Source organism: Mastigoproctus giganteus, chromosome 8 (assembly GCF_048544385.1).
Source record: "Mastigoproctus giganteus isolate SK-2022 chromosome 8, ASM4854438v1, whole genome shotgun sequence".
Classification (NCBI taxonomy): domain Eukaryota; kingdom Metazoa; phylum Arthropoda; class Arachnida; order Uropygi; family Thelyphonidae; genus Mastigoproctus; species Mastigoproctus giganteus.
Genome location: NC_143582.1, coordinates 99,089,496 through 99,114,585, shown reverse-complemented (window position 1 = coordinate 99,114,585; position 25,090 = coordinate 99,089,496). Strand labels below are relative to the sequence as shown.

The 25,090-nt window shown below is 39.4% G+C and overlaps 1 protein-coding gene across 2 annotated transcripts in view; it reads right to left on the bottom strand.

Moving 5' to 3' along the window:
• The window catches only part of LOC150081736 (phosphatidylinositol 3,4,5-trisphosphate 3-phosphatase and dual-specificity protein phosphatase PTEN-like), a 523,999-nt gene that overhangs the window by 438,902 nt on the left and 60,007 nt on the right, over positions 1-25,090 (bottom strand). For both annotated transcript variants that reach the window (XM_090378836.1, XM_090378837.1), the window contains exon 2: positions 11,187-11,276. In XM_090378836.1, the coding sequence (XP_090234962.1) occupies positions 11,187-11,271 (85 nt within the window). In that variant the 5' untranslated portion in view covers positions 11,272-11,276. The remainder of the gene's footprint in view (positions 1-11,186; positions 11,277-25,090) is intronic.

Genomic DNA, 25,090 nt, shown 5'->3' with positions numbered 1-25,090 from the left:
CTGCAACTCCAAATACTTTCTACTAATCTCCTTTGACTTTGCTGGTGCCTTCGATTCCCTCTGGTGGCCCAGCGTCCTGGGCAGGCTCCGAAGAGCGCATGTCCCAGAAAACTTATATAGATGCATCAAGACCTATCTCCAGGACCGGCGAGTTGTCGTGTCTGCTCCCCACTGCAGTGTCTCCAGACCAGTCTTCAGGGGATGCCCTCAGGGATCTGTCCTGGGGCCTCTCCTCTGGAATCTGGTGCTGGATGATTTCCTGAACACCAAACTCAACAATGTACAAACCCAGGCCTATGCAGATGACCTGGTCATGCTCTTTTCTGCCAATAACAGAACCCAACTAGAAGCAACTGCCAACCAGGCCATCTCCACCCTTCAAGCTTGGGCAGAGCATAACAACCTAAAGATCTCCCCAGAGAAAACCAATTCGATCCTACTAAAAGGCACCCTTGATTTGAGAAGACCTCCCCAAATCAAGGTCAATGGTGTTACAGTAAAACTAAAAACAGAGCTTAAATATCTAGGTTTGATCTTAGACAAAAACCTTTCCTTCACTCCTCATCTAGACCAACTCAGGATTAAGATCAGGAAGTATGCTGCCCAAGTCTCAAGAGTTGCCCGGAAGGACTGCGGCTTAAAGAAGAGAACGCTGTCACTCTTCTATAAGGCAGTTTTCATCCCGGTTATCACCTATGCTTCTGGAGTCTGGTACAAGAAGGCCAATACCGTAGTAAACAGATCGCGCCTAGGAACTATCCAGCGCTCTCTTCTCCTTCTGTCCTTGCGTGCCTGTCGCACTGTCAGCACCCATGCGCTCCAGGTCCTCACTGGATCTCTTCCACTGGACCTGGAGATTGTTCGTCATGGGTTGCTCTACCAAATAGCCAAAGGAAGAGCAGTTACTTGTGCAGGTTTCACCACTGACCCAGCAAATAATAGAAACGCTGAAAAGAAGAGACTTAATGAACATCTAACAGACACCTGGCAAGAAAGATGGCAGGCATCAACTAAAGGCGCTGTCACCAAAAGATTCCTCCCTGATGTCAGGGCCTCCTACCCCCTCACACCTGTCTGGTTTTCACCAGGACTCTATGCTACCTACCTCCTCACTGGACATGGCTCCTTCCAGAAAAAACTACATGACTTCAGAATTTCAGACTCACCCCACTGCCACTGTGGAGAGGATCAGACGTGGGAGCACCTTGCCCACAGCTGTGAAATCTACGAGGACTTCAGGAGGATCCTAATAACAAAACTACGCTTCAACTACCAAAATCAAGAACACCTCACCCTACAGAATGAAGAAACTTACCGAGCTCTGACTCAATTTGCAATGGACTTATTTACCAGGCAGAAAGTGCTACCACCACCTTAGTATCCGAATCAATAGGTCATAACAACCATGACTGCCAATTGTTGCTACGCATCATTGAGCCATGGATGCTAACGCCTTGGACCAACTTGCACAAGACTTGACTAGCAGTGCAATAAAAGACAGGGTCCGCACATACCTTGACAAATTCCTCATCATTGATTTCTGGACAAACTTCTCTCGCCCAGATGTGACACATTTCATCAAGAAGAGGCCTAGCATCGATCCCTGGACTTGACCATCAATCTTGGACTCCCGGTTTTGACCACCCCCCCACTGTTCGTTCTGATGGACTACTGGACCAGCCTTCAGTCTGGATGCGACACAGACTCACCAAATGGAGCCCCAATGACGGCACCTGAACTAGACCTTACTGAACATGACCCATCCACCATAGCAGCACTCACACTGCTGGATTTCCAGCAAGTTGTCGGCTCCAACTGACTGGCCGTGCTAGCTGTACCTACCCTGAACTTGCGGAGTATATCTCTCTCTCCTTTTTTTTTTTTTTTCTTTTTTTTTTCGGCTTCTTTCTTCTGTTTCCTGCCATCCGTTCTTTTATCCCCCCCCCCTATTTTTCTCTTACAGAATGATTTTTTTTTTTTTTTTTTTTTTATATTTATTTATTTATTTATTTTATTTATTATTTTTTTTTTTTTTTTTTTTGTGGGGTGGTGGTTTTCGTCCACCCGCCACCCCACTCCTCTCTCTGGTGAGGCACTGGGCATGCCACACTGTCATCAGGGGCCATCTTCCCTATTGGCCCCTTTCTTCTGTTTCCTACCCTCCAGTCTTCTGCCTTCCTCCCTTACTTTTCTCTTGCACAACGTTTTTTTTTTTTTTTTTTTATTTAGTTTATATATATATATATATGTGTGCGTGTGTGTGTATATACATATATTTATATATACACATACACGCATTCCCCACAGGTCTAAATCTAAAAACATCAAAATTACTGCCCGACCTATTTGGCCCTAGAACAAGTTATCAGCGAACAACCCTACGCTCTGTTAAAATTACAACCGTTGCTCAAGAAACAGCGATCATCTCATTCTCAAATCTGGTCCTAGCCACTGAAATCCCAGGAAAGTAGGTGGCAGGACCCGCCAGAGTACTCTAGCTACAGTGGTACACCCGGTCAGCCTCCCCGTGGCATGGTGTGGTAACGTCGGGTCCCACTAGGGGCTCAGCGGCTAATAGACCGGAGGAACAAAGGGCACAACACAATATACAGCACATGACCCCCACACACTTCAAATCTCTGGCCCCGATACAATGTACACCCGCGGAGATGGGAGAAATCCCAGGAGCCGTTAGACACTAACATACCTTATACCTTATACCTTATATCCATCAAGTTGAAAATCCTGGGATCTTTGAGGACAGTGATGAAATGGCTATTACATACATATTACATAGTATGAACCAGAGCTGTAATGCTCAATATGTTCTACATTGAAAACAATATTTGGAAAATAATAAAAGAAATTTACCTCAATATAATACGTAGAATACTTCTGTATGATACCCTCCAGAAATTAAAACGAAAAAATCAAATTTTAATTATTTGTTACATTAGAGTAACAAATAATTAAAAATCAATTTAACAATAAAACAATTTAACACAATTAAATATCAATTTAACACAATTAAATATCAATTTTAATGCAATTAAAAATAGGAAAATTAATTAAAAGAATTTAACAAAAAATATTGCAAAACGATTTTTCGTTTTGCAATATTTTTTGTTAAATTCTTTTAATTAATTTTCCTATTTTTAATTGCATTAAATTGATTTTTAATTATTTTTAAAATTATTTGTTACTCTAATGAAAGTTTTTCGATTTTTTCGTTTAAATTTCTGGAGAGTATCATACAGAAGCGTTCTACATACTATATTGAGGTAAACTTCTCTTATTATTTTACAAATACATATTACATGCACATACACACCGCATTTGATAATGTTACAATGCACTGGTTAAATTCTGCAAGGATTACTATATGGTTAAAGGAAATATGCTACATTTCCTCATGCACTACTTAAGGTTAGGGTCCTGCAGCTTGACATACATGGTCAATCATTCACCCGATCTGTTGACTTAGTATTCCACAAGGTGGAGTCACCTGTGGGCTGTTGTTTCAGCACTTTATTAGCATTAGTAGAGGCATATGATGCAAGAAAGCAAGCTTATTCAGCATCAGCCAAAAAAAAAAAAAAAAAAAAAAGACAACCACTACTCCCATTTCACCCCTCCGTTCATTCGAAATACCTGTCCAGCTGAGCCTTAAATTTGTTTAGGCTATCAACTTCAACAACAAGGGATGGGAGTCTATTCCACAAACCAACTGCCCGCTGGCTAAAGGCAAATTTCTGCACATCTATCCGACATCCGTCCTTCCTCAATTTGAATTTATGCCCTCTCAGGTGATTATTCTGAGCAAAAGAAAGAATCCCATCAGCACTGAGCATGCTCAAGCCATTCAAAGCCTTATACACCTCTATCAGATCACCTCGCCGATGCCTAGTCTCCAGGCTCTGTAATTTGCAAAACTTAAGCCTTTCTTTGTAAGAGCAACCCTTTGTTCCATTCACTAATCTTGTTGCCCTTCTCTGTACTCGTTCCAGCAGCTCTACATCCTTCTTGAAATGAGGCCTCCTGATACAGTACTCAAGGTGTGGCCTGACCAATGCCTTATACAAGGGAATAATCACATCCCTATCCCTGCTAGAAAAATTCCTGTATATCATTGACAAGACACCATGAGCTACTCTTGCAGCTCGTCTGCACTGCTCAGAGAACTTCATATCTGCCTGCACAATTACCCCCCGGTCCTTTTCATTCTTTACCACTGTCAGCGTAGTACCACAGAGTTGATACGTTGCTCTGGGGTTACTGTTTCCCATATGTAGTACTTTACATTTGTCAATGTTAAACTTCATTTGCCACCTCTCAGCCCATCTGCTCAACCTTTCCAGATCCTTTTGCAGCAGCATAGTATCAGTAGTGTCCTTAACAACCCTGCCAACCTTGGTATCGTCTGCAAACTTGGACATTAAGCCTGATACACCATCATCAATATCATTTATAAATACAGAAAACAACAATGGACCCAACACTGAACCCTGAGGAACTCCACTAATAACATTAGTCCACGTTGAGCAGTGTCCATTGATTACCACTCTCTGTCTTCTGCCACTCAACCATCCCCTTATCCATAGCAGCAATTTGCCTCCAATGCCACACTTCTCCAATTTGTGCAGCAGTCTTCCATGCACAACAGTATCAAAAGCCTTTCTAAGATCCAAATATATAATATCAAAGTTATTCCCTGCATCCAGTTCTTTTGTGACTACATCATAGTATCCAATCAAATTGGTCAGACAAGACCTGCCCTTAACAAAACCATGCTGTGTCTGAGCTATAACTGAATTCTTGTCCAGATGATCCTGCAGTGCTTCTTTAACCAGTGCCTCCATTAATTTTCCTGGAACCGAAGTTAAACTAACAGGTCTATAATTACTTGTGTCAGCCTTTGATCCTCCTTTGTGAATTGGGGTTACATTTGCACATCTCCAGTCCATGGGTACCTCCCCTGAGTCCAAAGAAGCTCTCATAATTATGGCTAGGGGTTTGCTTACTTCCTTTGCTGCCTCCTTTAATATAACTGGATAGATCCCATCCACCCCGGGTGCCTTTTTTATGTTTATCCTCAACAATTTCTCCTCCACTTTCCTCTCAGTTATTAGAAAATAATCTAGCTCACTGCCAATGTTTACTTCACCTACGACATTCCCCTTCCTGAATAACTCCTCATGTGTGAATGTAGATGCAAAATACTCGTTTAGATTGTTAGCAACCTGAGCAGGATCATCAACAGTTGACCCATCGATATCAAGTGGACCAATCTGATTCATCCCCTTCTTTCTAGAGTTTACATAAGTAAAGAACTCCTTGCTGTTTTTCTTTGCATCCCTTGCCAAAGATTTCTCGTAATCTGCCTTCGCCTGCCTAACCTCCTTTGTAACTTGGTTACATATCAACTTTTATCTATCATAGGCTTCTGTGTCACGTGTTAATTTGTATGTATCCCATGCATTTTTCTTCTCTGCCATATGTCTCATTAGTTCATCTGACAACCATTTAGGCCCGAACCTTGAACAATATTTCTTGGTTGGTATGTAAAGCCTGGTAGCTTCCAAGATTAGTTCCTTGAATGCTTCCCATTTTTGTGACCTTTCTGGAACAGGACATTATCTAGCCAGGCAGGATGTTTTTGTGTATGCTAGATGCAGAGTGTCAAGAAATTAGGTGCCAAATCAGCATTTTGATGGGCATCTATGAGAGTTTTAAGAGCAGAGTAGATGCCCCAAAAGGAATTAAAATGGGGATCCCATCAAACTGCCAGCTGCCCAATTCAATGCCAGAGTTCACTCTTGTGCAACAGACAACTAACTGAATTTCTGAAAAAAGAATGCGTTGGTCCCATAGGAGCTAGTTATTGTGGGGGATGCAATTGTCAGGGAGCCGGGAAATATATTTTGCAAAATGGATAGGTAGAATAGGACCATGGTAAGTCGCCAGGGTGGAAATGTTACTGATGTTGTAGAGCAGATATCTTTTAATTGCACAAAGGGTGATATTGTTGTACATGCTGGCAACAACAAATTGATTGACAAGGCTCTCGTCACATACTCCCTCCTATCGTGTCTGGGCAGAATTGCAGCTTTAAAATTTAAAACCTAACTCCTGAGTTTTTTTCAACATTGACCTATACTTGCTAAGTAAATCTATAGAGCAGATATCTTTTAAGGGCACAAAGGGTGATATTGTTGTACATGCTGGCAACAACAAATTGATTGACAAGGCTCTCGTCACATACTCCCTCCTATCGTGTCTGGGCAGAATTGCAGCTTTAAAATTTAAAACCTAACTCCTGAGTTTTTTTCAACATTGACCTATACTTGCTAAGTAAATCTACAGATCTCCTACTCTTAATGTATAGATCAATGTTGAAAAAAAGTCAGGAGTTAGGTTTTAAATTTTAAAGCTGCAATTCTGCCCAGACACGATAGGAGGGAGAATGTGGTGAGAGCCTTGTCAATCAATTTGGCACTGAAGAGATTGTGCAAGGTTTATGGGTAAGAATTTTTCTCAGCATGGTGTGCGGTTATTAACGGGAGAGATTGCTTCTACAGGGATGGGTTACACTTAAAACAGAAAGAGTGCAAGAATATTTGCTGATGATATTGTAGCAGTGTTATGTGGGTCAGCAAACAGCTAGATTGGGGGAATTCACAGCCTAACAGATTAACACATAGATTAACAGGTAGATATAATTAACAGGTAGATAACAGGTAGATATAAGGCAGAGGTGAAAGTGATTCTTGCACTGCTTCTATTGGAATGAATAGTAGCCTGGAAAGCAAGGTGCTATGAATTTCAAGGACTGGGAGTTTCTAGGGCTGGGAGTCATCATGGAACAAGTAACATGGGCTGTGTTAGGGTAACTTAAGTGTAAGAACAGGTGAATGTATACTTGCATATGCCAGAATGCTAGGATTATAGTAAATAAATTTGATGAATCTGAAGTGCTGGTCAACACATCAAAGGCAGATATATTGTTAGGAAAGCAGAGACATGGTGCCACACAGATATAAGGAATGCAGAATTGGAATTTGGGGAGTACAATGTGAACAGAAAGGATAGAATAAGATAGAAAGGGAGGAGAGGTTATGCCATTAGTTAAGAAACAAAATCTGAGGAAGTGCATCCAGTTGACATGGTCAGTTTGGTGTGACAAACTGACCCATGTCAACTGGATGCACACAGCGGTTTATTTGGGCTGGAACACACCAGAACAATGCACCAGAACAACGTTCCAGTACTTTTTTCTAAACTGTTTGTTGTTTATTAAACTACATGGTCCACCATTAGAATTATGGAATCCAAATTTTTATGTCTGAACTTGGTTATGGTCGCACCATTCTGCTGTCGACCAACAAACAAGAAGGGCAGTCACACAAGAATACGTAATCGATCCTGTATGGGAATTTCTACGATTCTTCTGAACAGTATTTTTTATATTATTTTAGAGTTTTTGTTTTTTTTTTTTCTGATTTTTAAAATTTTTTGTCTTTGTTTTTTACTTTTGAAATTTTATTTAATAGTTATAAATAAATACTGAACAAATATTCTAATCTTTGACTTATTTATTTTTGCAAATGAAAAAAGCATAGGTAACTATATGTAGTTAATTGACGAGCGTGCCGGTACAATTTTTTTTAGCAATACACCTCTGGACATAAGCACTTGGAAACCAAAACTGAGAGTAGGGGTGTGTTATAGGCCTAATGACTGATGAGTACAATGAACAACTGTACAGAGAAATAGAGTGGGCCAGTAAATCATATTGTCTTATAATGGGGGATTTTACCTTCCCAAATATTGACTGGAACTTGTGGGTTGATCACTTTCACATTAGCAAGATTTTTGTGGATTTATTGGATGATTGTTTTCTACAGAAGCGTGTTCATGGTTTTGATTTGATTTGGAGGTCCCTGATTTTTGTAGCACAAAAACAGCATGTTCGGGGAGGCAACCAAAGGGAGTAATACTCTTGATCTGATTATCAGCAGTGATTATTCATGCATTAAGATTCTGCAGAAAAAAGAGGAAGATCACTACGTGGCAGTGATCACAGTGTACTGATGTCGGATTTAGTCAAAGATTTAACTACCATCATGGGTAAAGGTAAGTGTTTTTGCTTTTGTAAAGGTGACTACAGTGGTCTCAGACAGTTTTTAAATTGTATACAGTGGGACAAACTGATGATGTTGCCAACAGCAAATTCTAAATGGGAAGCATTCACGGAATTAATCTTAGAAGCTAGTAGGCTTTTCATACCAACAAAGAAATATCGTTCAAGGTTTAGGTGTAAATTGATGTCAGATGAACTAGTGAGACTTGTGTACAAAGAAGGCAGAAAAGAAAAGTGCAGATGCATATAAATTATCAGGAGACACAGAAGACTATGGTAGATATAAGACAGTCTGCAATCAAGTCACAAAGGAAGTCACACAAGGAAGGCACATAATGAGAAATCTTTAGCAAAGGATGCAAAGAGCAATAGCACAGAATTCTTTACTTATGTAAACTCTAGAAGGAAGATGTTAATTCAGATTGGTCCACTTAATATCGATGGTTCGAATGTTGATGATCCTCCTCAAGTACGTTACAAATTGAATGAATATTTTGCATCTACATTTGCACATGGAGTTATTAAGGGATCTCAATCTCCTCCAGCTCAGCGCTGGTCCAATCCATAATCCCAAAGGAGTGCTTTGGTACTGGGACTGAGTAGGTGTTTATGGCTCTGAGCATGTTCCCGCTAGAGTGGAGATTGCTATTGGGTCCCTTACTGTTTCCACGGGGATAGCTATTGGGTCCCTTACTGTTTTCAATACAGCGCAACCTCAATATACCATACCTGCATATACCAATGTTTCAGATATAACTCAAGTGTAATCATTTCCTCTGAGACAGATATAAAAAAAAAAAAAAAAATGCAGTTCATGGCAAAGCATAAATTTCACTACAAACACTAACAGAAGCCAACTCTAACTTACAGAGCAGAACCAGCCACTGCAACTTTCTTCAAAGTGGAAACCAATGAGCTATAATATTCTCTTCTGCACATTTGTTCAATTAGATGATGAAATCTTTATAAACAGTTATCAGATAAAAATTACAAGAGAAATCAATTTTTCTCATTTTGCCTCAGAGATGCAATAAAAAAATTATTTAAACTTTAATTACATATGGGATACGTGCAAAACTATACAATTAGCTAAGATAGGACAAGTTGTGTGATATGTTCAGTTATAAATTAATTTTTGTAAACAACGATACATGACATTCTTTTCAAGGATGAAATTCCATTTCAAATGGCAAAAACTAATGAAGGCATAAAAGTGTACAGAAATAGAACAATTTGTATAAGTTTCCGTTACTGACCTTGATTAGTATTCTCTGTAATCATGCTGTAGTACTGTTGAAATTCAATTCGCCAAGAAATAGTACACTTTGAGGGTAGTAGGGAAAGTGCCACAGTCTGACCCAGCCATTTTACACCATTGTCAGTGAAAAGTGATTTAAAAGGTGGTTGTTGTTGCATAGGCAAAAATCAACCAAAATGTTTGTTTACGCCTATGCAATGATATTTGGATATACCTTAATACCTTAACCCTGAATGTAGTACCACACAGTAAATACACAGTTGTACCAGCTGTGTGGTACTACACTCGTGGAAGTGGAAAAAGAAAAAGACCTGGGGATAATTGTGCAGCCAGATATGGATTTCTCTGAGCAGTACAGACAGGCAGCCAGGACAGCTCATGGGGTTTTGTCAATTAACATGAATTTTTCAATCAGGGATAAGGAGGTGATTATACCAATGTATAAAGTAATGATCATGCTACATCTTGAGTACTGCATACAGATCTGAAGGCCTCATTTTAGGAAGGATGTGGAACTACTTGGAGAGTGCAGAGAAGGGCAACAAGATTGGTGAGTGGAACAACTTTCTCGTACTAAGAAAGGTTTCAGTTCTGCAAAATTGTTTGAATCCTGCTAAAATTTCACAAGAATTGTCTGCACAATTCACCACCTCCCTCCTCTGGTTTAAATTTGATCTTTTGATATCCCATTTCACCAAAACTTTTCACAATTCTCTGGGGATGATATGACTTATTCACAGATATGTTAAGTGTCTATGCTATGTATCATAACTCAATTGGGCCATCTTTCAAAATCCATTGTGAATAGTTCTGAAGTTGTCTACCAATCCTGGTGGATTTGCTTCGTAGCTGCTACTTTCAAAAAAAGATATTTCATTACTGCATGGCCCTCTTCGTTTGTGAAAGCCTGGTGTTGGTTTTTTAAATCTTAAAAATATATATATAATAATAATAATAAATAAATAATATAAATAATGTTCAAACATTATGCAACATGCATAACAAATGTCTGCAATTGTGTTCATCTGATTTCAAAATAAGGAAATTGCTGACAGACAAGAATTTTTCAAATACCTCTTCAGCTGCTCATTCATTCTCAAAATCAGTGCACTGCCACAAAACAATTTCCAGCACAGGAAATTAAACTTGGATCAAATTATATATGAAAAATAATTGTCAGATTTACCTAATTTTAACAAAATATGGAATAGCTCAACAAATGTTTTGAAAAGAGCCAAATATAAAATTTAACAAAAATTTGTTCACTGTTTTGCCAAACTGTCACACTGGATAGACACACTGATGTGCCTGAAGATTAAGAAGTTCTTTTACACATTTGGAAGTACGACACCAAATCACCATGCTCAAAAAAAAAAAAAAAAAAAAGTCTCAAACATATTCTGCAAAATGCCAGGTATTCATAGCCAGGATTGTATAACAGACTAGTTTTTGCTAATAACTGCAATAATCACATAAAAATGCAGAATACTTTTCAAAATTTAAGGGAGGTGGGGAATGAACAGGGAGAAAAAAAAAAAAAAAAAGACAGAGAAATGAATTTTGCCACAAGAAATTACATCTTATGTTTAAACAAAATTTTCTATATTAATAACTTAATGTTATATTTAATTACTTTTTATTTACTCATTTTAATTAAAAACATAAGTATTTAATAAAAAAACCTGGTTTTGCAAATTAAGAATTTGAAACAACAAATAGGCTATAATGCTAATGACTTTCGTGCACAAATTAACAGAAATTTAAAAAAATAAATAAATAAAAGGATACATGTTAAATCTAAATCAAATCCATCTTCTTGGTAACGTCGTTTCTTCTTACTTACAAGACCTTTAATTTTTGCAGCCATCATCATTCAAACTATTATCAATAAAAAATGCATAACACAAATAAAATATACTTTACTTGTAAACATTTAATTAATGCAAATAGAAGAAAAACACACATACCATTTTTAAATTTTGGTTCAGTTTCTACTTTTATTTATTTAGTTTTTTTTTTAATTTTGTAACTTCAGTTTTGCAACAAATTATCTGACTGGTTGAAAATCAGAATACCCAAAAGGATGCTTTTTTCGGGGGTACCAAAGTGCTCAAAATGACTAGTAAGTGATGCCGCCAAGGAAAAAATAAATTTGAACTAGCAAATTATTTCAGTTGTTGTTTGTATAGGTATTTAGTGGCAAAAGGGCAGCTGTGGCCATATTGTGCATTTCACTGAGTCAGTCAGTCATGTCATATCATTAGCTGAGATATATGATACAAGAAAGCAAGCTTATAAAGCATCAGACAAAAAAAAAAAAACCTTCCCATTTTACCCATCCAGTTAATCCAAATGTTTCTCAAGTTCAACCTTAAATTTCTTTAAACTTTCAGCTTCCACAACAACCGATGGAAGTCTGTTCAGCAATCAACTACATCCTGGCTAAAGGCAAACTTCTGCACATCTATTCTACAACTGCCTTTCCTCGATTTGAATCTATGCCCCCTCAGATTCTTAATCTAAGCAAGCGGAAGTATCCAATCAGCATTGATTCTGTCAAACCATTTAAGGCCTTATACACCTCAACCAGATCACCTCACAGGTGCCTAATCTCCAGATGCTGCAACTTGCAGAACTTAAGCCTCTCTTGGTAAGCGTACCCCTTTGTTCCTCTCACCAACCTTGTTGCCCTTCTTTGTACTCATTCTAGCAACTTTTTTTTTTTTTTTTTTTATTTTGGTAGTTATTGGCACATCGGCTTCTGTGGCCATAGTGCACCTCCCAAGATTTTTTGCAGTACTTTGATCCAAGCCCGAGGCGGGATTCGAACCCGCGACCTTTGGGTTGCCAGGCAGGTACTTTACCCACCCGGCTAGCCCAGTCGGCATTCTAGCAACTCTACATCCTTCCTAAAAATAAGGCTTCCAGAACCTGTACACAGTACTTAAGGTGTGGTCTGACCATTGCCTTATACAAAGGAATAATCACCTCCTTGTCTCTGCTAGAAAATTTCTATATATCACTGACAAAACTCCAAGAACTGCTGTGGCAGCCCATCTGCATGCTCAGAGAAATTCATATCTGATTGCACAATTACCCCAAGTCTTTTTCATTCTCCACCTCCCTAAGTGTAATATCACACAGTTGGTATGTTTCTCTTGGGTTACTACTACCCATATGCAGTATTTTGCATTTGTCAACGTAAAACTTCAGTTTCCACTTCTCAGCCCATCTGCCCAACTTTCTAGACCCTATTGCAGTACCACACTATCTTTAACAACCATTCCAACCTTTGTATCATTGGCAAACTTGGACATTAAGCCTGATATACCTTCATCAATATCATTGATAAATACATAAACCAACAACGGACCCAGCAATGAGGCTCATGGCAGAGAAGAAAAATGTATGACATACATATAAAGTATCATGTGCACAGAAGCCTATGGCAGATATAAGCTAGTCTGTAATCAAGTAAAAGGCAGGCGAAGACAGATGAGAAATCTTGGGCAAAGGATGCAAAGAAAAACAGCAAACAGTTCTTTACTTATTTAAACTCTAGAAGGAAAGGGATGAATCAGATTGGACCAGAGGTCCCCATGGACTGGAGGTGTGCAAATGTATCACCAATTCGCAAAGGGGGTTCATAAGGTGACACAAGTAACTATAGACCTGATAGTTTAACTTGTGTTCCAGGGAAAAATAATGGAATCACTGGTTAAAGAAGCATTGCAGGATCATCTAGACAAGAGTGCAGTAATAGTTAAGACACAGCATGGGTTTGTTAAAGGGTGGTTTGTTTGTTATTTGGTTTTTAGGAGCATTAGCAACTAAGGCCATATTGCTCCAGGATATGCGGTGGTCAATCCTGACCTTTCTGCGTCCTCCGTATTTGGCAGTCACGGGCTCGAACCCCAGTCTATCAAGAAACGTGTGCGCCTCCATAGCCAGGTGGGAAGGAGCAGCAGTGCATACACACTTCTTGATTAGACCAGGATTTGAGCCCGTCACCACCACAAATACGAAGGATGTGGAAAAATCAGGGAATGACCACTGCATATCCCCACAGCAAATATGGCCTTAGTTGCTAATGCTCCTAAAAACCAAATAACAATAAATTAAAGAGTGGTCTTGTCTGACCAATTTGATTGGATACTATATGGTCACAAAGGGACTGAATGCCAAAAATAATTTTGATATCAGGAAATACTTGGATTTCAGGAAAACTTTTGATACTGTTGCACATGGAAGACTGCTGTACAAATTGGAGAGGCATGGCATTAAGGGTAAGTTGCCACAATGGGTAAAGGGATGGTTGAGTGGGAGACAACAGAGAGTGGTAATCAATGGACACTGCTCTTCATGGTCAAATGTTAATTAGTGGAGTTCCCCAGAGTTTGGTGTTGGGCCCATTGTTGTTTTGTATATTTATCAATGATATTGATGAAGGTATATCAGGTTAAATATCCAAGTTTGCAGATGATACAATGGTTGGCAGGGTTGTTAATGAAATAAAGACAGTATGCTACTCAGAGGCAGATTTAGGCATGGTCTTTATGGGCTGCAGCCCAGGGCCCCTTTCAATCAAAGGCCACCTTCACGGTCAAAAAAATAAAAAAATTAAAAACAATTTAAATTAAAAATTTAAGAAAAAATAAATTATACAAAATTTTTTCGTACATAGATAAAGTTTAAATCATTGGTTAGCAACATTATTGGATTTGAATAAAATATCAAATATCAATGTTTTAAATGACAGCAAATAGTAAATACAGCTCTGTCTCCTATCACCCTTGTCGGTAGCCAGTAAAATCAAAATATACTTTGTCATTTGTCAATTATTCAAATAATGTGGCAACGTCGGAATGGGAGTGCAAGTCTAGCTTCTCTAAAGCGTTTTAGCTTAGAGTAGCTCTCACCGTTTGATATTAAAGTTATGTATAGTACAGTATAGTTGAATATTAAATAGTCATTCATTCAGTGAAGTGTACTGTTCAGGTGCTTCGTTTCTTCACTGGTAAGTATCGGCAAAGTTTACTAAATACCAAATAAATATAAGTTAAATCACTCTCCGGAAATCTTTTGTCGCCCCAATTCAATTCAATCGTTTTTTGCATTTCTTCAAAACGAGCCATAATAAAAATAACTGGACACGGTTTATTTGAAGTAAGCGGTAGGCACTAGTAAGAAGCGTAAGCTATAAGATTGCGTACTTGACATTGACAACTAACCGAATATGGTGGGGGATTGTTTTTTTTAGGTTTTTTTTATTCTTTTCAGATTAAATAAATGCCTAAAAAAATGTCTGGTAGAAAATATATTTTTTTCAGTAGTGATTCTTCATGAATTAAGAATCTGCAGATAAAGGAACCAGTAGGTGGGCAGTGATCACAGTGTGCTGAAGAGAGATTTGCTCAAGAGGTAACTACCATAAGGGGTAAAGGGAGGGGTTTTGCTTTCGTAAAGGCGACTATGGTGGTCTGATACAGTATTTAAAACTCTATACGGTGAGACCAACTGATGATGTTACTAACAGCAAATTCAAAATGGGAGGCAATCAAAGAATTTATCTTGGAAGCTACTAGGCTTTACATACCAACTAAGAAATATCGTTCAAGGTTTAGGCCTAAATAGATGTCAGATGAACTAATGAGACATAAGGCAGAGAAGAAAAATGCATAGGATACATATAAATTAATGGGTAACATGGAAGCCTATGATAGATATAAGCTGGTCTGTAACCCAGTCACAAAGGAGATTAGGCAGGCAAAGGCAGATCATGAGAAATCTTTGGCAAAGGATGCAAAGAAAAACAGCAAAGAGTTCTTTACCTATGTAAACACTAGAAGGAAAGGAATGAACCAGATTGATCCACTGGATATTGATGATTCAACTGTTGATGATCCTGCTCAGGTGGCTAACAAACTAAATGAGTATTTTGGATCTATATTCACATGTGAGGAGTTATTTAGGGAGGGGAATGCCAGAGAAATTGTTGAAGATAAACATAAAAAAGGCACAAGGGGATGGATGGGATCTATCCAGTTATATTAAAGGAGGCAGCATAGGAAGTAAGCAAACCCTTAACCATAATTATGAGAGCTTCTTTGGACTCAGGAGAGGTACCCATGGAATGGAGATGCGCAAATGTGACCCCAATTCACGAAGGAGGATCAAAGGGCAACAAGTAATTATAGACCTGTTAGTTTAACTTCTGTTCCAGGAAAATTAATGGAGGCACTGGTTAAAGAAGCATTGCAGCATCATCATCTAGACAAGACTTCAGTTATAGCTCAGACAGAGCATGATTTTGTTAAGGGACAGTCTTGCTTGACCAATCTGATTGGATACTATGATGTTGTCACAAAGGAACTGGAGGCAGAGAATAACTTTGATATTATATACTTGGATCTTAGAAAGGCTTTTGATACTGTTGCACATAGAAGACTGCTGCACAAATTGGAGCAATGTGACATTGGAGGCAAATTGCTGCTATGGATAAAGGGATGGTTGAGTGGGACAAGACAGACAGTTGTCATCAATGGACACTGCTCATCGTGGACTAATGTTATTAGTGGAGTCCTTAAGGATTCAGTGTTGGGCCCATTGTTGTTTTCCGTATTTATAAATGATATTGATGATGGTATATCAAGCTTAATGTCCAAGTTGGCAGGGTTGTTAAGGACACTAATGACAGTACACTGCTGCAACAGGATCTAGAAAACTTGAGCAGATGGGCTAAGTGGTTTTTTTTTTTTTTGGTAGTTGTTAGCGCATCGGCTTCTGTGGCCATAGTGCACCTCCCAAGGTTTTTGCAGTACTTTGATCTAAGCCCGAGGCGGGATTCGAATCCGCGACCTTTGGGTTGCCAGGCAGGCACTTTACCCACCTGGCTAGCCCGGTTGGCAAGGGTTAAGAGGTGGCAAATGAAGTTTAACATTGACAAATGTAAAGTATTACATATGGTTAGCAGTAACCTCAAGAGTAACGTATCAACTCTGTAGTACTACACTGACAGTGGTAGAGAACAAAACGGCCCGGGGGGGAATTGTGCAGCCAAATATGAAGTTAGCTGAGCAGTGCAGATAGGATGCCAGAGCAGGTCATGGAGTCTTGTCAATGATATATAGGAATTTTGCTAGCAGGGACGGGGAAGTGATTATCACTTTATACAAGGCAATGGTCAGGCCACACCTAGAGTACTGTTTACAGGCCTCGAGGCCTCATTTTAGGAAGGATGTAGAGTTGCTAGAATGAGTACAAAGAAGGGCAACAAGATTGGTGAGGGGAACAAGATTTGAACAAAGGATGCTCTTACGAAGAATGGCTTAAGTTCTGCAAATTGCAGCGCCAGGAAAATAGGCACCTGCAGGGTGATCTGATTGAAGTGAATAAGGCCTTGAATGGGTTGAGCAAGCTGAATGCTGATGGGATTCTTCCTCTTGCTCAGATTTAAGAACCTGAGGGGTACAGATTCATATTGAGGAAAGACTGTTGTAGAATAGATGTACAGAAATTTGGCTTCAGCCAGCGGGTAGTTGGTTGGTTGGTGGAACAGACTTCCATCCTTTATTGTGGAAGTTGATAGTCTAAATAAATTTAAGGCTGAGCTGGACAGGTATTTGGAACGAATGGGGGGTGAAATCAAAGCATTTTTTTTTTTTTGGCTGATTCTGCATAAGCTTGCTTTCTTGCATCATGTGCCTCTACTAATGCTAAAGCCAATAGTAGCACATATATATTATAACTATGATGTATCTATATATATATATATATATATGCTTATTTTCCTTATTATGGGGTTTAGAGTGGAACAGGCATTCTGTGTTCAATCAGACACTCAGTCTAAAACACTGATGGATCCAATATCTTTCTATTTAAGAAGATTTAGGAGAAGTCTGGTTGGCCTGCCTCCCTAAAATCCACTCATGCACACCTTCTCAAGGGTAAGCCCTGTTACGTCACTTATGTGGCAACGAATGTGTAGAGTGGTTCTCTTCAAGACGCCTGGTCAGCGTGAAGAAGAAAAGACCAAACCCTCCAGCCCATGACAGTAAGACGAAACAAGTGGCCCTCAGTCCCCAGCTGCTTTCACTCCCACTATTGCGGCAGCGAGAGGATCGGATTGGAAGCAGAGGGTGCTAAGAATCTCTGGGTACGACCAGGCTGCCATGCACAGAAACAGAACTTGGCCTGTTACAACGTAAGATCGCTCATCGGTGAAGACAGGATATTAGAGCTGGAAAAGGAATTAGAATATCATTGGTTTGGCTGAAACAAGAAGAAATGAATCACTTACAAGATTATCAAGTGGAAATCTGCTGTACACCAATGGAAACAGTGAAAGGAGTGAAGGTGGAGTTGGCTTTCTGGTCCATAAAGATATAAAAACCAAACATTTTGGAATTCCAAAGAACATCACAAAGGGTGTCAAGACTACTACTCAGGTTTTCTAAGCGATACAAGCTAAAGATTATAATGATTTATACACCAACATCGAGCCATGATGATGAAGAGGTTGAAGAAATGTATACCGAAATTGAAAGCCTTCTAGATGAACCGAAAACTCACTACACTATCATTATAGGGGACTTCAATGCTAAGGTTGGAAAAAGGCAAAACAGCACAGAAAGAGGAACTATAGGAAATTTTGGAATTGGTGAAAGAAATAAAAGAGGTGAAGGACTTGTGGAATTTGCAGAATCTCGAGGAATGTCAGTAATGAACACTTTTTTCAAGAAAAGGGTGAACAACAAGTGGACATGGAAGAGCCCAAATGGATTAACAACTAATGAAACTGACTTCATACTCACTAACAGAAGTTATATCGTGAATGATGTTACTGTCCTGAACAAGGTAAATGTTGGAAGTGATCACAGAATGGTAAGATGCACACTTGATATAGATGTAAGAAAAGAAATTGAAAAAACTGACTCGAGTAAATAATACAAAGGTCTTTGAGATAACAGAAGAGGAGAAAAAGCAGTATGTACTGGAACTTAAGAACAAATTTTAGCTTCTGCAGACTGCTCAGGACCAAGGTATTAACGAGGAATATTACAACTTTCTGAAAGTGAAAAAGCCTAAGAAACTTATGGGTAAAAAGAAATCCAAAGAAGAAAAAATTAGTCAAGAAACACATCATGATGTACTAAAGACAATAAATGAAGAGCAAGAAAAAACAGTGACAAGGAGAAAATTGAGTATAGTGAGTTATGCAAAGCCATTAGAAAGAGACTCAGAGAGGACATTAAGAAAATTTAATACAAGAAAAGTAGAACAAGCATTAAGGGAAAACAAAGGATTTAAATCAGCAGCCATGAGCAGTAATACAGAAAGATAAATGATACTGAAACTGAAGAATAGCGATGGTGTACTTATAAATAGCAGAAAAGGCATAATTCAAATAGCAGAAGACTACTATAAAGAGTTATACAAGGAGCGAGGGAATGATGCCAACAGTGGGGATGATGGATCGCAAATTAGTAACACATACAACATACCTGATATCCTTCCTGATGAGGGATAACATGCATTGAAGAAAATGAAGAATCAAAAAACGCTGGGGGAAGATGAAGTTACTGTAGAGTTGTTAAAATTGGGAAGAGACATGACACAAAAACTGCCAAGACTCTACACAAAATACATTAGAAAAGATGTGACACCTAAGGAGTGGAATAATGCAATCATACTTTTGCTGCATAAGAAAGAAGATAAATCAGAAATTGGAAATCACAGTCCAATTAGCTTGTTATCCCACATCTACAAGTTGTTCACAAGGGTCATTACTAACAGATTAGAAAGAATACTTGATATGAATCAACCGAAAGAGCAAGCTGGATTTAGGACAGGTTTCTCAACTATGGATCACCTTCACGTAATGTCACAGCTTCCATTTTGATTTTGAAGAAAATATATAGGAATGCTACCTCCTTTATTAGACTAGACAAAGACAGTAGTAAATTAGCATTAGCAGAGGCATTTGATGTGAGAAAGCAAGCTTATGCAGCATCAGCCAAAAAAAACAAAAAAAAAAAACAATAATAATAATAATAATAAATAAATAAATAAATAAAAAATAACCACTTCCACTTCACTCCTCTGTTCGTTCGAAATACCTGTCCAGCTGAGCCTTAAACTTATTTAGGCTATCAACATCCACGACAAGGGATGGAAGTCTGTTCCACCAACCAACCACCCCTTGGCTAAAGGCAAATTTCCTCACATTTATCCTACTTCTGTCTTTCCTGAATTTGAATTTATGCCTTCTCAGGTGATTATTCTGAGCAAAAGGAAGAATCCCATCAGCATTGAGCATGCTCAAACCATTCAAGGCTTTATACACCTCTATCAGATCACCTCGCTGGTGCCTGGTCTCCAGACACTGTAATTTGAAAAACTTAAGCCTTTCTTCGTAAGACCACCCCTTTGTTCCATTCACTAATCTTGTTGCCCTTCTCTGTACTCATTCCAGTACTCTGTACCATGAGCTACTCTTGCAGGCCATCTGCACTGCTCAGAGAACTTCATATCTGCCTGCACAACCACTCCCAGGTCCCTTTCATTCTCTACCACTGTCAGTGTAATACCACAGAGTTGGTACGTTGCTTTGGGATTGCTGTTTCCCATATGTAGTACTTTACGTTTGTCAATGTTAAACTTCATTTGCCACCTCTCAGCCCATCTGCTCAACATTTCCAGGTCCTGTTGCGGCAGCATAGTGTCACTAGTGTCCTTGACAACCCTGCCAACCTTTGTATCATCTGCAAACTTGAACTTTACGCTTGATATACCATCATCAATATCATTTATAAATACAGAAAACAATAATGGATCCAATACGGAACCCTGAGGGACTCCAATAAAAACATTAGTCCACGATGAGCAGTGTCCATTGATTACCACTCTCTGTCTTCTCCCCCCTCAACCACCCCTTTATCCATAGCAGCAATTTCCCTCCAATGTCACACTGCTCCAATTTGTACAGCAGTCTTCCATGTGCAAGAGTATCAAAAGCCTTTCTAAGATCCAAGTATATAATATCAAAGTTATTCCCTGCATCCAGTTCTTTTGTGACTGCATCATAGTATCCAATCAAATTGGTCAGGCAAGGCTTCCCCTTAACAAAACCATGCTTTGTCCGAGCTATAACTGAAGTCTTGTCTAGATGATTCTGCAATGCTTCTTTAACCATCTGCAATGCTTCTTTAACCAGTGCCTCCATTAATTTTCCTGGAACAGAAGTTAAACTCACAGGTCTATAGTTACTTGTGTCAGCCTTTGATCCTCCTTTGTGAATTGGGGTCACATTTGCACATCTCCAGTCCATGGGTACTTCCCCTGAGTCCAAGGAAGCTCTCATAATTATGGCTAAGGGTTTGCTTATTCCTTTGCTGCCTCCTTTAATATAACTGGATCCCATCCACCCCAGGTGCCTTTCTTGTGTTTATCTTCAACAATTTCTCCTCCACTTTACTCTCAGTTATTACAAGATTCTCTAGCTTACTGCCAGAGTTGAATAAACCTCTGGCATTCCCCTCGCTGAATAACTGCTTATGTGTGAATGTCGATGCAAAATATTCATTTAGTTTGTTAGCAACCTGAGCAGGATCATCAACAGTTGACCCATCGATATCAAGTGGACCAATCTGATTCATCCCCTTCTTTCTAGAATTTACATAAGTAAAGAACTCCTTGCTGTTTTTCTTTGCATCCCTTGCCAAAGATTTCTCGTAATCTGCCTTTGCCTGCCTAATCTCCTTTGTAACTTAGTTACATATCAACTTTTATCTATCATAGGCTTCTGTGTCACGTGTTAATTAGCAATAGCATTAGTAGAGGCATATGACGCAAGAAAGCAAGCTTATTCAGCATCAGCCAAAAAAAAAAAAAAAAAATGCACTCCCATTTCACCCCTCCGTTCGTTTGAAATACCTGTCCAGTTGAGCCCTAAATTTGTTTAGGCTATAAACTTCAACAACAAGTGATGGAAGTCGGTTCCACCAACCAACCACCCGCTGGCCAAAGGCAAATTTCCGCACATCTATCCGACATCCGTCCTTCCTCAATTTGAATTTATACCCTCTGAGGTGATTATTCTGAGCAAGATGAAGAATCCCATTGGCATTGAGCATGCTCAAACCATTCAAAGCCTTATACACCTCTATCAGATCACCTCGCCGGTGCCTAGTCTCTAGACTCTGTAATTTGCAAAATTTAAGCCTTTCTTCGTAAGAGCAACCCTTTGTTCCATTCACTAATCTTGTTGCCCTTCTCTGTACCCGTTCCAGCAGCTCTACATCCTTCTTGAAATGAGGCCTCCAGACCTGTATACAGTACTCAACATGAGGCCTAACCATTGCCTTATACAAGGGAATAATCACCTCCTTATCCCTGCTAGAAAAATTGTTGTATATCACTGACAAGACACCATGAGCTACTCTTACAGTTGGTCTGCACTGCTCAGAGAACTTCATATCTGCCTGCACAATTACGCCCAGGTCCTTTTCATTCTCCACCACTGTCAGTGTAGTACCGCAGAGTTGATACGTTGCTCTGGGGTTACTGTTTCCCATATGTAGTACTTTACATTTGTCAATGTTAAACTTCATTTGCCACCTCTCAGCCCATCTGTTCAACCTTTCCAGATCCTGTTGCAGCAGCATAGCGTCAGTAGTGTCCTCAACAACCCTGCCAACCTTTGTATCATCTGCAAACTTGGACATTAAACTTGATATCCCATCATCAATATCATTCATAAACACCGAAAACAACAACGGACCCAACACTGAACCCTGAGGAACTCCACTAATAACATTAGTCCACGTTGAGCAGTGTCCATTGATTACCACTCTTTGTCTTCTGCCACTCAACCATCCCCTTATCCATAGCAGCAATTTGCCTCCAATGCCACACTGCTCCAATTTGTGCAGCAGTCTTCCATGTGCAACAGTATCAAAAGCCTTTCTAAGATCCAAATATATAATATCAAAGTTATTCCCTGCATCCAGTTCTTTTGTGACTACATCATAGTATCCAATCAAATTGGTCAGACAAGACCTGCCCTTAACAAAACCATGCTGTGTCTCAGCTATAACTGAATTCTTGTCTAGATGATCCTGCAGTGCTTCTTTAACCAGTGCCTCCATTAATTTACCTGGAACAGAAGTTAAACTAACAGGTCTATAATTACTTGTGTCAGCCTTTGATCCTCCTTTGTGAATTGGGGTTACATTTGCACATCTCCAGTCTATGGGTACCTCCCCTGAGTCCAAAGAAGCTCTCATAATTATGGCTAGGGGTTTGCTTACTTCCTTTGCTGCCTCCTTTAATATAACTGGATAGATCCCATCAACCCTAGGTGCCTTTTTTATGTTTATCCTCAACAATCTCTCCTACACTTTCCTCTCAGTTATTACAAAATCATCCAGCTCACTGCCAATGTTTACTTTACCTACATCATTCTCCTTCCTGAATAACTCCTCATGCGTGAATGTAGATGCAAAATACTCGTTTAGATTGTTAGCCACCTGAGCAGGATCCCAACTGTTGAACCATCAATATCCAGTGGACCAATCTGATTCATCCCTTTCCTTCTCGAGTTTAAATATGTAAAGAACTCTTTTCTGTTTTTCTTTGCATCCTTTGCCAAGGATTTTTCGCAGTCTGCCTTTGCCTGCCTAATCTCCTTTGTGACTTGGTTACAGACCAAGTCATCTATCATAGGCTTCCATGTCACCCATTAATTTGTATGTATCCCATGCATTTTTCTTCTCTGCCACATGCCTCATTAGTTCATCTGACAACCATTTAGGCCTAAACCTTGAACAATATTTCTTAGTTGGTATGTAAAGCCTGGTAGCCTCCAAGATTAGTTCCTTGAATGCTTCCCATTTTGAGTTCGCTGTTGGTAACATCAGTTGGTCCCACTGTATAGAATTTAAATACTGTCTCAGACCATCATAGTCGCCTTTACGAAAACATGATGGTAGTTACCTCCTTGAGTAAATCCCACTTCAACACACTGTGATCACTGCCACCTAGTGGTTCATTTATCTGCAGATTCTTAATGCATGAAAATCACTACTGATAATCAGATCAAGAGTATTGCTCCCTCTTGTTGCCTCACGAACATGCTGATTTAGAAAACAATCATCCAATAAATCCACAAAAGCCTTGCTAGTGTGCGAGTGACCAACCCACAAATTCCAGTCAATTCCAGTCAATATCTGGGAAATTAAAATCCCCCATTATAAGACTCTCTGATTTACTGGCCCACTCTATTTCCCTGTACAATATCTTATTATACTCATCAGAGTCATTAGGCCTATAGCACACTCCTACTCTCAATTTTGATTTCCCTATGCTTATGTCACACCAAACTGACTCGACACTGCCCTGTCCATCGATGTCGACTGGCTTCACTTCCTTGGAACTTATGTGTTTCTTAATTAATAGCATAACCCCTCCTCCCCTCCTGTCCTGTCTATCCTTTCTATACACATTGTATTCCCCAAATTCCAGTTCTGCATTACTTATATCTGTGTGACACCACGTCTCTGATATCCCAACAATATCTGCCTTTGATGTTTTGAGCAATACCTCAAATTCATCAAATTTATTTACCAAACTCCTAGCACTGGAGTACACCCAAGTATACATGCACCTGTTTCTATTCTTAGCTACCCTAACACAACCCATGTGTTTACTTGTACCGCAATGACTCTCAGCAGTCTCTGAAATATCCTGCATCTTGTTTTTCAGGTTTCTGCTTATTTCAATAGAAGCAGTGCAAGAATCACTTCCACCTCTGCCAGTGGCTACTGTTAATCTACTAGTCCTTGTATCCCCCCCAACTAGCAGTTTTCCGACCTACCTAACACTGCCTCGACAGCATCAGCAAAAATTCTTGCACCCTTTCTATTTAAGTGTATCCCATCCCTGTAGAAGCAGTCTCTCCTGTTAACAAGTACAGTCCAGGCTGAAAAAAATTCTACCCCTTCAGCCTTGCACAATCCCTCCAGGGCCGAATTGATCGACAAGGCTCTCATCATATACTCCCTCCTATCGTGTCTGGGCAGAATTGCAGACACTTTCAAATTCAACCCTAATTCACGGCTTTTTTTCAACATTGACCTGTACTTGCTAATTAATTCCGCCGGTCTCCTACTCTTAATATCATTAGTGCCAACGTGTACAACTATATCACCTTTTGTGCCCTTAAAAGATAATATCCGCTCTACAACGTCATCAACCTTTGCCCCTGGCAGACATACCCTGGTCCTATTCCACCTATCCTTTTTACAAAGCATGTTCCCCGTTTCCCTGACAATAGAGTCACCAACAACTACTAGTTCCTGTGGGAATTTGTATGTATCCCATGCACTTTTCTTCTCTGCCATTTGTCTCATTAGTTCATCTGACATCCATTTCGACCTAAACCTTGAACAATATTTCTTAGTTGGTATGTAAAGCCTAGTAGCTTCCAAGATAAGTTCTTTGAATGCCTCCCATTTTGAATTTGCTGTTGGTAACATCATCAGTTGGTCCCACTGTATAGAATTTAAATACTGTCTCAGTCCATCGTAGTCGCCTTTACGAAAGCAATAACCCTTCTCTTTACCCCTAATGGTAGTTACCTCTTTGAGTAAATCCCACTTCAGCACACTGATCACTGCCACCTAGTGGTTCAT